The sequence below is a fragment of the Clarias gariepinus genome, chromosome 9, assembly GCF_024256425.1.
Source record: "Clarias gariepinus isolate MV-2021 ecotype Netherlands chromosome 9, CGAR_prim_01v2, whole genome shotgun sequence".
Lineage (NCBI taxonomy): Eukaryota > Metazoa > Chordata > Actinopteri > Siluriformes > Clariidae > Clarias > Clarias gariepinus.
Window position 1 is genome coordinate 20184098 of NC_071108.1, and position 14348 is coordinate 20198445.

General features: G+C 41.7%; 1 protein-coding gene across 4 annotated transcripts; it reads left to right on the plus strand.

The window, feature by feature from the left end:
* Window positions 1-7142: 7142 nt before the first annotated feature.
* Window positions 7143-11578, plus strand: LOC128530405 (ATP-dependent DNA helicase PIF1-like). Of its 4 annotated transcripts, none has more exons than XM_053504340.1 (6): window positions 7143-9655; window positions 9803-9903; window positions 10072-10170; window positions 10390-10643; window positions 10809-11056; window positions 11154-11578. In XM_053504340.1, exon 1 carries the CDS (start codon window positions 7192-7194, stop codon window positions 9355-9357), a length of 2166 nt encoding a protein of 721 aa, XP_053360315.1. In that variant the 5' UTR covers window positions 7143-7191; the 3' UTR covers window positions 9358-9655; window positions 9803-9903; window positions 10072-10170; window positions 10390-10643; window positions 10809-11056; window positions 11154-11578. The 4 variants fall into 4 exon arrangements, 3 of the variants coding, with proteins under 3 accessions (XP_053360315.1, XP_053360317.1, XP_053360316.1); XM_053504342.1 differs by having other exon boundaries at window positions 10809-11036; XM_053504341.1 differs by having other exon boundaries at window positions 10077-10170.
* The last annotated feature ends 2770 nt before the right edge of the window (window positions 11579-14348 follow it).

Here is a 14348-nt window from a genome sequence, read left to right on the forward strand (position 1 = left end):
CTGGGGTGATTTGTTCATATTATTAACCGCTGACTGAGGTGATTTGTTCATATTTTGTTCATATTATTAACCACTGACTGGGGTGATTTGTTCATATTATTAACCACTGACTGGGGTGATTTGTTCATATTATTAACCACTGACTGGGGTGATTTGTTCATATTATTAACCACTGACTGGGGTGATTTGTTCATATTATTAACCACTGACTGGGATGATTTGTTCATATTATTAACCACTGACTGGGGTGATTTGTTCATATTATTAACCGCTGACTGGGGTGATTTGTTCATATTATTAACCGCTGACTGAGGTGATTTGTTCATATTTTGTTCATATTATTAACCACTGACTGGGGTGATTTGTTCATATTATTAACCACTAACTGGGGTGATTTGTTTATATTATTAACCACTGACTGGGGTGATTTGTTTATATTATTAACCACTGACTGGGGTGATTTGTTCATATTATTAACCACTGACTGGGGTGATTTGTTTATATTTTGTTCATATTATTAACCACTGACTGGGGTGATTTGTTCATATTTTGTTTATATTATTAACCGCTGACTGAAGTGATTTCTTCATATTTTTAACCGCTGACTGAGGTGATTTGTTCATATTTTTATCAATTATTAAAATAATCGTTAGTTGCAGCCCTAAAAGGCAAAGAACTGCACAATGAGATGCATGATTCCCCCTTTCAGTCAGTTATGTGACTGACGAAAGTGCTACAAGAAAATAATTTAAAGACAAAAGTTATGTTTGTAGTTTGTAAAAATTATGCTTGTAGTTTATTCAGAATATAGTTAACTGACACGCAAATAACTCTTACACAGACAGGAGATTTGCGTTTCTGATTGGCTCAGAAAACCTTGGTACACAACCCCCTGCGCTTTCCGGACTTTTCCTGAGGTGAGTAGGATTGGTTCATAATTTTAACTGCATTGTGTAAAAACTAAACTTGAGAAATGAAATGTGTTTTTGTACAAGGCTATATATATATAAGATCTGTATTATAATTATAATAAGAGTCTCCTTATTATAGTAGACAAAGAACTGCACAATGAGCTGCATGATTACCCCTTTCAGTTAGTTATGTAACTGAGGAAAGTGCTACGCAAAAAATAATTTAAAGACAAAAATTATGTTTGTAGTTTATTCAGAATATAGTTAACTGACAGGCAAAATGACTCTTACACAGACAGGAGATTTGCGCTTCTGATTGGCTGAGCAACATTGTTACACAGCCCCAGAGACGCCCTACACTTTCCAGAATTTTCCTGGGGTGAGTAGGATTTGTTTATAATTTTAACTGCTTTGTGTAAAAACTAAAATTGAGAAATGAAATGTCTTTTTGTACAAGGCTATATATTAGACCTGTATTGTGTGAATAAGAATGTTATTGCAGGGAGTCTCCTTATTTTGGGAGAGATTAGGTTGAGGCTGGTTATCTAGAGTGTGTTGTATAAGTATAAAATTAGGTTTCTGTTAAATGTCTTTAATCATTTACTTGCTTTCTGGCTTTCTTCAGATTGATTTCTTCATTGAGCTTCAAGTTTCACATTTTGAGCTTCATCTCGTGACCAACTTGAGGTTTGTTGTATTATTTGTTTTTAGTACATTAAATAGTGCACTATGCTGGACCCCTGCCCACCTCCAAAAGTATAGGATCATGCAAAAAAGAAATTGTATTGTCAATCCTTAATTATGATCAGGTCTGTGGGGGTGTTTTTGTCTACAAAAACAAAGCTTCTTCCCTTAAAATCTTAGTTTATATTTTGTGTTTTATTTGCTATAATTCTTTTAGCGGGGGAAAAAAAAACTTTTTTGGTCTTTTTAACATTTTTATAATACAATTTACAATAACTAGAAACCTGCTTTAAATGACATGTAGAAACACATAGTGAAGGAAAACAGACAATTGTTTGCTACACGATTATGCATGGCATAATCTAAAAATAAACACAGAACCGGACAGTGACCATATGCTATTTAACTACATATAGTTACAAAATTGTATTGATTTTATTATGATTCAAAGTTTCAGAATTAAGCACTACATTGTGTTTATTGACATACATGTGATATAAAATGTGATATGTTAATGTTATGTTAATATGTTAACATATTAATAAAGTTTGTCCAATTTAATTATCTCTAATTAATGAGTTGTCATGAATTATCGTAATTATTTTCAGTTTTTATGTATTAAAGGATGCCTCGAAAAGGAAAGAGATCCCAGGCTCAAAAACTTCGTTGGCTTAAGGCAGACCTGACTGGACAGCCTACCGTCAATAAAGGTGTGACCCGGTCTTCTGATGGAGAACAGGCAGGAGACGGTGACAACACACCCAGGATGCTTTCACTGCATGCATCTCATTGCCAGAGTGATGCGAGGTATGATGTTTTTTCAAGAAATTATCAATGCTCGTGTATAGCTTTGACATTTCTTGCATACCACAGTGAAGGGACATGCTTCAAACAGCTTGATCTTGACAAAGTGTTAGAGGAGGGTGATGCTTTGTATGTCAGCACTAAAATGCAGCTCATCGCTGAGGGAAGATTTAGACACAATCATCTCAGCATGGATGAAGTACCTCTGAGCATTACAACTTGTAACCACAATTACAGTGTGCAGAAGTCAGAGGTCATGAGTGGATACTTGAGAGCCAGAGGAACTCCAGACATGGAAGATTGGTGGATTCCTCTCAGTGAAAGACTTCAGTGTCTTTCAACCGATGTCAGCCATGCACTTCTTCTTCTTTCTCCATCATTTATCGCTGTGTTCAAAGACAGATCTGGACGATATGGATATTTCGATTCACATTCTACAACTGCTGAAGGTTTGCCACATCCTACTAATTATGGAACTGCAGTTATGCTAACTTTCACTGAACTGAATGACTTTACCAACGCAATTCTGGAGCTTTTTCGGGATCATTCTGACCAAGCAGGCTATGAATTTATGCCTGTGTCATTTAAAATGGAGCAACAGTCTGCTGAAGTGTCCACATCATCAACTTGTGTGTCACTGCCACAAGTCGCTTCAACACTACAAGGACCACAAACAAGTGCTGGAGCCAGAAGCCAGAATGTCATAGACATCATGAAAAAAAATAAGCTGAAAAGAAGAAAAGAAATGCGGAGAATTGCAAATCAAAAGGAATGTGCCGGGCCTGAGGAAACAACTCCACACTTAGAAGAACAGAAAAAGAAGAGAAGGAAATATGAGAAAGAAAAGTATGCATCTACTTTGCAATTTCGAATGAAGAAAAAAGAGGTCAGCAAGGAAAAATACAATCAAGATTGTTTGTTCAGAAACAAAAAGAGAGAACACATGATCAAGAGGTACAACACTGATTCTTTCTTCAAGACAAAGGTGAAAGAAACCATGGTCAGGAGGTACCACACAGATGCTCTGTTTCAGAAGAAAATGAAGGACAACATGGTCAGGAGGTACCACACAGATGCCTTGTTTCAGAAGAAAATGAAGGACAACATGGTCAGGAGGTACCACACAGATGCTCTGTTTCAGAAGAAAATGAAGGACAACATGGTCAGGAGGTACCACACAGATGCTTTGTTTAAGAAGAAAATGAAGGACAACATGGTCAGGAGGTACCACACAGATGCTCTGTTTCAGAAAAAAATGAAGGACTACATGGTCAGAAGGTACCACACAGATGCTCTGTTTCAGAAGAAAATGAAGGACTACATGGTCAGGAGGTACCACACAGATGCTCTGTTTCAGAAGAAAATGAAGGACTACATGGTCAGGAGGTACCACATAGATGCTCATTTCCAGAGCAAAATGAAGGACTATGTGGTCAGGCGGTACCACACAGAAGCTCTGTTCCAGAAAAAAATGAAACAATACATGGCAAGACGATATGCAAATGACCCAAAGTTTCGATCACGTCACATTCTACTTTGCACTCTTCAAAAGAAACACAAGAGTCTCACCAATGCTGGATTTCAGATTCTGTATAAGCTGCAATGTGCGTTAAGGATCAAAAGAAAATATAAACTATACGTTCGTTCCAGCCATGATGCTACGAGACAGCCTTTGTCCAGGATTTTAATGCAAACAGCCATATCTGCGTTTCGTTGTCAGATTCTGCATGGACCAACTTACATCTGTACAGTCTGTCACAGAGCCTTGTTTCCAGATCAAGTCAGAGTATGTAAGAGGATAAATTACACCAAAGATGTTCAAATTGCAGCATGTTGCTTAAGCCGGAAATACGTTCATGTTTGTGACAACGCCTGCTCAGTTTCTTGTGTCGTTCCGGAAGAGAGAAGACAGGAATGGATCTGCCACACCTGCGACAGCCATCTTAAGAGAGGACACATGCCTTCAATTGCGGCAGCTAACAAACTTCAGCTGCCACCCATCCCCGCAGAATTAGCTGAATTGAATGTGCTTGAACGTCAGCTTATTGCCAAAGTTATACCATTTGCAAAAATGATTGCATTACCCAAAGGACAACAGAGAGCAGTGCATGGAGCTGTTGTTTGTGTGCCCTCTGAAGTTGAGAAGACCGTCAACACTCTGCCAAGACCTAGTAGTGAGTCCCAGCTACTACAGGTGAAGCTAAAGAGACACGTCAATTTTAAAGGATACCAGCACTTCCACACTGTGAATATGCACAATGTGCTAGCAGCTTTAATGGTACTGAAAGCAGTGCATTCGGAATACACGGACATCATCATAAGTGACACTGCCACCTTTGAATTTCCCCCTGATGATGAGGTAGAGGAGAAACAAGATGTTGGCGTTTCTGAAGAGGATGATCAGAATGTTAGCACAGAAGAAAAAGACGAGCTTAGGCCTGGCCTCACTCTTGACACGTGCATGCAGCCGCTTGACATCGGACAGGAGATCTTATCCTACGGCGAGGGAATCTTCAGCATCGCACCTGCTCAAGGAAAAAAGCCTGTGGGATTTTTCAAAATACCCAAACTGGAAGCCATGGCATTCCCTGTACAGTTCCCTACTGGAGAGAATACGATTGACGATGCCCGAGAAGTTGCATTATCTCCAAGCAGGTATTTCAATGTGAGACTGTTCTGTGTGGATACTCGGTTTGCAAAGGATCAAAGTTACCTTTTCTTCGCTCAGTTTGTGACTGAAACGCACTTGGCCAGAAACAGTATGTCTATCCAGTTGCGAAAGGGCAAACCCGTTACAAAAGACGGACGAAGAATCTCCAACAAGCTGCTTCAAGATGATCTCGAGGTTGAAAGACTGGTCCACAGCCGTGATGCAACAAGGTTCATGCAACCCTTGAGAGGCACTCCATCTTATTGGGAGAAAACACTGAGAGACCTACAGGCCATGATTAGGCAGTTAGGAACTCCGACTTTTTTTTGCACATTTAGCGCAGCTGAAATGCGATGGCCTGAAGTGATAGTGGCAATCAAGGCTCAGCAAGGTGAACAGGTTGTCTTTTCAGAGCTTGACTGGATGGAAAAATGTGAAATCCTACGAAGTAACCCTGTCACTGTCATGCGGATGTTCGAAAAACGAGTTGATGCATTAATGGCCCGCCTGCTTTTGTCACCTGCTCAACCCATTGGTGAAGTCGAGGACTACTTTTATCGAGTTGAGTTTCAAGCCAGAGGAAGTCCACATATTCATCTAGTGGTTTGGGTAAAGAATGCACCTCAATTCGAGAGCGATTTTGACAAGGATGTGTGTGAATTTGTGGACCGCTATATAACTTGTCAGTTGCCGGACCCTAGCGACGATCCCGAGCTTCATGGAATCGTCACTGAAGTTCAATTACACAGCAGGAACCACTCTAAATCATGCAAAAAAGGAAATGTTTTGTGTAGATTTGGATTCCCAAAACTGCCCATGCCGAAGACTGTGATAACCCGACCACAACTGGAGCCTTCTGAGGAAGAAGAAGAAAACGACCAGGAAAACGAAGAGGAAAGAAACCAGCTAGACAGGACGAAGTCAAGACAGGAAGCTGCTCGAAGAGCAATGGACAACGCCAGGCTAAAACTTAAGCCATTATGGGATATGCTGAATGATCCCCAAGCATCATTTAATAGTTTGTCAGATTTGCTGAGCGATTGTAATTTGTCCATGGAAGATTACATAAAGTACACTAAGGACCTGTCCACTTCCAGTGTGATTTTGCTGAAGCGTGATCCAAAGGAAGCTTGGGTGAATGGATACAATCCGGATTTGCTGAGGGCATGGAACGCCAACATGGACATTCAGTACATTCTTGACTCGTACAGCTGCATTATGTATATGTTGTCCTACATTTCCAAGCCAGAGCATGAAATGAACGAATTCCTGAAGACCGTGATCCAGAGTGTCCGTGAACAAGATGTAAATAAAAAGGACGAAATGAAGCATATAATGCAGGCCTACTCCAAACACAGGCAAGTAAGTGCTCAGGAATCTGTGGCACGAACGTGCAGCTTACCACTAAAGAAGTGTTCAAGAAGTGTGGTGTTTATACCGACGGATGATGATGCCCTGAAGATGAGTCTGCCCATCAGTGCCTTGCAAAGAAAAGATCCGGATTCAGAGGACGTTTGGATGTCGGGACTAATTGATAAATACAGAGCAAGGCCTAAAACAGAGGAGTTTGAAAACATGTGTCTGGCAGAGTTTGCGTCGAACTACCGTGTCGTGTATGGTCAGCAAGCGAAAGGAAAGAACGCTAAGCGACTGCTCAACAACATAGGCTATATTCAGAAGAGAACTGTTGGTAAGCCAGCAATTATCAGATATGCTCGGTTTTCAGAGAAGAAGAATCCGGAGAAGTTTTACGGAAGTTTGGTGAAACTTTATGTGCCACACCGCTTCAACGAACAGCTAAAACCTCAGCGTTATCCGACATACGAGGATTTTTACAAAACTGCATTTGTGGGACTTGCAGGATACGGTCTAAATTTCCCGGTACAGTCAATAGTAAAAGCAAACCAGCAGAAATACGAGAAACACAGCAAAGAAGTGGATGACGCTTTCGAACAGTTGCAACAGCAAGGACCATGTGAGAATGCTTGGACAGCTTTTGCCCCTGAAATTGAAATGGATCGTTTGGATTGTATTGCAGAGCAAGAAGACATCAATCCAGAAGAAGAGAAGGAACAAGAGGATGTACCGGAATATCAGGTTCTTCGTGACGATGGCGTTGTACCACGAATAGAGGCACCACAGATGACTGCTGAATTTGTGAGGAAGTTGTTCAGGAGCCTGAATGAGACACAGGCAGCCATGTTCTACACTGTCCGCCAGTGGTGCCTGAAGCGTGTGTGGGGTCATAATCCCGAACAGTTCTTCTACTTTGTGTCAGGTGGTGCTGGTTGTGGGAAATCGCACGTCATCAGGTGCATATACACAGAAGCCACCAAGATTCTGCGACAACTGCCTCGACTACGGGATGAAGGTGATCTCTCTGTACCTACAGTGCTGTTGACTGCATTTACTGGAACAGCAGCATTCAACATTTCTGGAAAGACACTGCATTCCCTTTTAAAACTGCCAAGGAGTTTGAAGCCACCTTATCAAGGACTTGGGAACACCCTTGATGAAGTAAGAGCAGGATTATGCAACGTGGAGATTCTTATTATTGATGAAGTATCCATGATTTCCAAGGACCTGTTTGCTTACGTTAACTGGAGATTTCAACAGATCAAAGGCAGCAAGAAACCATTTGGAGGAATCTCTTGTCTGGCCGTAGGAGACTTTTTTCAACTGCCACCGCTTGGGAAAGCCAAACCACTCTGCGTGTACGAAGAGGATGTGCTGGACTTCTGGAAGGATAACTTTCAAATGGTTACGCTCACCGAGGTAATGCGTCAAAAAGAAGACCTTGCTTTTGCGGAACTTTTGAACAGACTTCGAGTGAAGCAGAAGACTCAAGCTCTCGAGGAAGAGGACAGAGCTTTGTTAATCCAGGCCGCGAAGAACCGGGAAGACTGCCCGCATGATGCTCTACACGTATTTGCCACCAACAAAGAGGTTCACAAACACAATCTCGAAACTGTACAGGCACTTCACACTGACATCATTACGGTTGATGCCGAAGACTACAGGAAGGACCCAAAAATAGGACTGACGAAGAAACTTCACAAACCTGTCATCGGAAAAAGGGAAGACTTGCTCGACACCATTCAACTTGCAGTGGGAGTTCGTGTAATGGTGACTAGAAATCTGGATGTGGAAGATGGCATTGTTAATGGATCTTTTGGGAAAGTTGCAACCATAGTCACCACAACAAAAGATGGAATTGCCACGGTGCAAAGGCTTGGACTTCAGCTGGACAATCCAAATGCAGGTCAGAAACATCGCAAAAAGGGACAAGGTGAAGATGATGTCTTGGTTTACATTGAGAGATCGGAAGAAAATCTAAGGAAAGGAGTAGTTCGTCGACAGTTCCCCATCAAGCTAGCCTATGCCTGCACAGCTCACAAGGTTCAAGGAATGACCATGCAATCTGCTGTAGTGTCGCTGAAGAAGATTTTCGAGCCGGGAATGGCCTATGTTGCCCTCAGCAGAACGACTTCATTGAGTGGATTACATATTACGGACTTTGATGAAAAGAAGATATATGCTAATCCCGAAATAACCATCTCTTTGCAAAACATGAAAAAAGCAAACCTTGAAGGAGTCATGCCACTTCTGCACCAAGTAAAGGAGGCAAGCCACGACCATACTTTTACAATCGTTCATCACAACACCGAAGGACTAGCATCCCACATCGAGGACGTTAGATGCCATCATGAGCTGCAACTTTCGGATATTCTTTGTTTGACGGAAACCCACCTGTCCGGCTCATGTATTTCTCCACATCTCCAATTAGAAGGATACAAGATGTTTGCACGAAATCGACACGTCTCCTACTCCACACATGCAGAAATTGCAAAGAAAGATGGTGGTGGGGTTGCAATATTTTGCAAAGAAGACATCCAAGCGCAGCCCCGCCAGTACATTCAAAATGTCACGGACCTGGAGTTTGTCGTCATCAACGTGGACACTCCGATGAATGCAACAATTGCTGCTGTGTACAGGCCACCACACTACAGTCTGGAGAAATTCCTGCCAAACTTAAGAAGCCTACTCGATTATGTGGAAATGATGAAGAAGAATCCTGTCATCATCTGCGGAGACTTTAATGAAGACCTCCTTTCTCCTGGAAAAAAGCCTATAAACGACATGTTTCAATCCAAGGGCTACACACAACTGATCACAACAGCGACGACTGAAAAGGACACATTGTTGGATCAGATTTACATCTCTCATCTTGACATCTGCATCCAGTCAGGTGTATTACAGACTTACCACAGTTATCACAATCCTGTATACTGCATTTTGCGCAAATGAGTTTCTGAGGTTGATGATAATAGTTTTTGTGGTTGGGGGTTCTGTTTTGGTATATAGAACCAGGGACACTGAGGTTTAATGAAAGTAAGCCAATTTGTAAAAAAGTTTAAAGATGTTGAGATGTTGAGCAAAGCAGCAGCAGTGAGGATCAGTGGCAGGTTCAGTGAAGACTTGAGGGAGCGAGAGCAGCAGGTCCACAAAGGATTCGCAAGAATAGGGCGGCATCTTCAGCGAGACAGCAGGAAGTGAGAGCAGCAGGAACAGTTAGTGAGACACACACTAACATGAAGACAGCAAGGTAAAGGCAGAGGCATTAAGACACTGTTGTAGTATATTTACTAAGATTTGTTTTTAATATTTCAATACAGGTTTTGAAATGTTAGAAGTAAAAGTTTACCCTTAAATTTATGTTGTGCAATCTTTAATGTTAAAATGGTATAAGTAGAAATGGATGCACAAGAATAGTGCAGCATCTTCAGCGAGACAGCAGGAAGTGAGAGCAGCAGGAACAGTTAGTGAGTTCCACACTAACATGAAGACAGCAAGGTAAAGGCAGAGGCATTAAGACACTGTCATAGTATATTTAATAAGATTTGTTCTTAATATTTCAATACAGGTTTTGAAATGTTAGAAGAAAAAGTTTAACTTTAAATTTGTGTTCTACAATCTTTACTGACTTAGTAAATGCATTCCATCTTCTGTCATTAATGTCAGAGAAGACTTGGGAGAGCGAGAGCAGCAGGTCCACAAAGGATGCACAAGAATAGTGTGGCATCTTCAGTGAGGAAGCAGGAAGTGAGAGCAGCAGGAACAGTTAGTGAGAAACACACTAACATGAAGATAGCAACGTGAGGGGAGAAGCATTAAGACACTGTTGTAGTATATTTAGTAAGATATTTTTTAAATGTTTTCCTTCAATCTAGGTTTTGAAATGTTTTAAGTAGAAGTTTACCCTTAAATTTGTGTCCTGGAGTCTTTACTGACTGTAGTAAACTCATTCCATCTTCTGTCGTTAATGTTTGCCTTTTAAAGTTACAGGAGGAATTCGGATACAATAGCAAGAACAGGACAAGATTCCTCAAGATACAATCTTAAGCTAAGTTTAACCACTCTATTTCATTTCAATCAATGTACTACGTCACCACATTTTCAGAAAAATTTTAATCTAATTGTTGATTTTAATGTTTCAGCCACAGTTGAAGTGAGAACGCCTGAGAAGGCCTGTTGACAACAAGAGGAGCAAATGGCAGTGACTGAGGGATCAAGACTACTGCGATAGCAATGAGGTAAAATAAAAACGTGACAGAAAAACATTTATAATGAAAATTTTCAAAAATGGTTGATCATACATATCTCTTTGCAGACCATTGTGTTTCATTAGTTTAGTTTTGAAAAATCACACCAGTTTACATCACAAAACGTTTAAGACATCTTGTTTATCTCCACCTCAGGATATCCTCACTACTGTCATGCCAGATCAAGCAGCTGGTCGAAGGGGGATGCTTCGTGTGACCCTGCCTGCTTCGTGTGACCCTGCCTGCTTCGTGTGACCCTGCCTGCTTCGTGTGACTCTGCCTGCTTCGTGTGACCCTGCCTGCTTCGTGTGACCCTGCCTGCTTCGTGTGACCCTGCCTGCTTCGTGTGACCCTGCCTGCTTCGTGTGACCCTGCCTGCTTCGAGTGAGCCCTGCCTGTTGCATGTGAGCCCTGTCTGCTTGTTTTAATGTTTATAGACTATTTAGATATGTTAAATATCAATACTTGTCTTAATATAAAACTTTGGAATTGTCTCCCCAGCGACACACTGTATAAATGAAGATCAATTCCTGCTACCTGTTTCACCCAGATGAGGATGGGTTCCCTGTTGAGTCTGGTTCCTCTCAAGGTTTCTTCCTATTACCATCTCAGGGAGTTTTCCTTGCCACTGTCGCCCTCAGCTTGCTCACCAGGGACAATCTGACCATTTTGATTAATACACATTCACATTCCATACAAACTTCAATAATTCTTTTGATTGTGTAAAGCTGCTTTGCGACAATGTCAGTTGTTAAAAGCACTATGCAAATAAAATTAAATTGAATACTGCTGTAATTAGCTTTACTTAGAGTTTTTCTGTGTATTACATTAATAATGTGTTCACTATTATGCTTATATTATTGTGCTATTTTTCTGTATATTATTTGTTTTTATTTAATGTAACGCTGCTTTGTGAAAAGCACTATGTAAATAGAATTGCATTTGAATTATAAATTGTTTTAGTTCATGAAATTATTTGTTTGAATTTCAAAGTATGTTTATATTTTATATGTGAAATAATTAATATTAGTTCACAATGTTATGCTGGTTTTGTTATTTCCTGTAAGATGACTTTAATTGATCTGATTTAAGTAATTTCTAATAAATTGTCCAACTGTTGCATAGACCCCTTTGTATATTTTGTCAAAAGATTTCAGGTAAAGTTAATAGGTGTGGATAGAAAAAAGTATATTTGGGTCAAAGGAATGTGGTTAGGAAAGTTATATAGAGGTTAATATTGGTGAAATAAAAACAAAAGAATGATAAGCCATTAACAAAAGAGAAATCAGGAAATATGAATAGAAGCAATATTGTCTTATTGTCATATCACTGCTATACCAGCATTTAAATGTTGTTTTTCAAAGAGAACTGAAGGAAACACTTCAGTAATACTGGGGCCAGAGTTTCGCCACGGCAAGCACCACTCACATTTTCTTCAGGAAATGTACCTCTCTAGTTTTTTTTATTATTAGTGGTGCTTGCAAAGCATCACTATTGTTATCTTGCATACTTATTATTTTTTTTATTATTCTTCTTCCGTACAAAAGTTCGGCGCGTAACTAGTCCCGCACCGTTTGTCGTAGACCCATGGGTGGGGTGTCAAATCGTGCGGCCTATACGGGAATGGGGTGCTATGACTTTTCTAAGGGGTGGGCGGTTAATTGCCCCCGCAGGGGGCAATTAACCGCCTCAAAAATCCCATTGACTTAACATTGAGACCAACTTTGACAGATTGTAGCGCAGAGAGTGAATTTTGTAGAGACATTAAACTTACCAGATTTGAAGAGGTTTGCAGCCTGTGTCAGATCATACCCCGCACAGGGGGATAAGTTCGACCCCCGGGGCAAGAGAGGTCCCCAAAGTTGCCCCATAGAATTTGAATGGGGATTTTGGCGACTTTGCCCATTGACTTATAATGGGAATTAAAAAAAATTACTAGTGCCGCACCGTTCGTCATAGACCCATGAATGAGGTGTCCGCCCGTGCGGCTTATTCGGGAGTAGGGTGCTTTGACTGTTTGAAGGGGTGGGTGGTTAATTGCCCCCGCAGGGGGCAATTAACCACCCACGGACTTAACACTGACAACAAATTTGACTGAGTCCCGCACCGTTCGTCATAGACCCATGAATGAAATGTCAAACCGTGCGGCTTATTCGGGAGTAGGGTGCTTTGACTGTTTGAAGGGGTGGGTGGTTAATTGCCCCCGCAGGGGGCAATTAACCACCCACAGACTTAACACTGACAACAAATTTGACTGAGTCCCGCACCGTTCGTCGTAGACCCATGAATGAGGTGTCAAACCGTGCGGCTTATTCGGGAGTAGGGTGCTCTGACTGTTTGAAGGGGTGGGTGGTTAATTGCCCCCGCAGGGGGCAATTAACCACCCACAGACTTAACATTGAGACCAACTTTGACCGAGTACCATGAGTGAGGTGTCGAACTGTGCGGCCCATTTTCGGGAACAGGGTGCTGTGACTTTTCTGAGGGGTGGGTGGTTAATTGCCCCCGCAGGGGGCAATTAACCGCCCACAGACTTAACACTGAGAACAACTTTGACTGAGTCTTGCACCGTTCGTCGTGGACCCATGAATGAGGTGTCAAACCGTGCGGCTTATTCGGGAGTAGGGTGCTCTGACTGTTTGAAGGGGTGGGTGGTTAATTGCCCCCGCAGGGGGCAATTAACCACCCACAGACTTAACATTGAGACCAACTTTGACTGAGTCCCATGAGTGAGGTGTCAAACCGTGCGGCCCATCTTCGGGAACGGGGTGCTGTGACTTTTCTAAGGGGTGGGTGGTTAATTGCCCCCGCAGGGGGCAATTAACCACCTACAGACTTAACATTCATTTAACTGTGGATCTGACTGTCGTAGAGACACTCTTTTGCATTTATCATCATGCTCATGAGCCACGCCCCCTAGCACCCTCATTAGCATGCTATTAGCATGATGCTAACGCGATTAGCATTTTGCTAGCATGATGCTAACAAAGTTAGCATGTTTCTAGCTTTATGCTAATTTCATCAGCACATCGCTAGCATGATGCTAACGCTATTAGCATGTCGCTAGCATTATGCTAACTTTTCGCTAATCACATGTATAGAATGGTCCTAGCATCATGCTAGTGTAATTAGCATGATGTTTAGCTGATTAGCATGGTGCTAGCTTGATGCTAGCTATATTAGCATGTTGCTATCAAGATCCCATTGTCGTAGAGATATGGAGGGTCAGAGTTTCGCCACGGCAAGCACCACTCACATTTTCTTCAGGAAATGTACCTGTCTAGTTAGTGGTGCTTGCAAAGCATCACTATTGTTATCTTGCAAACTTATTATTATTATTTTTATTTTTATTCTTCTTCTTCCGTACAAAAGTTTGGCGCGTAACTAGTCCCGCACCGTTTGTCGTAGACCCCTGAGTGAGGTGTCAAATCGTGCGGCTTATACGGGAATGGGGTGCTATGACTTTTCTAAGGGGTGGGCGGTTAATTGCCCCCGCAGGGGGCAATTAACCGCCCCAAAAATCCCATTGACTTAACATGGAGACCAACTTTGACAGATTGTAGCGCAGAGAGTGAATTTTGTAGAGACGTCAGATTTACCACATTTGAAGAGGTTTGCAGCCTGTGTGAGAACATACCCCGCACAAGGGGATACGTTCGACCCCCGGGGCAAGAGAGGTCCCCAAAGTTGCCCCAT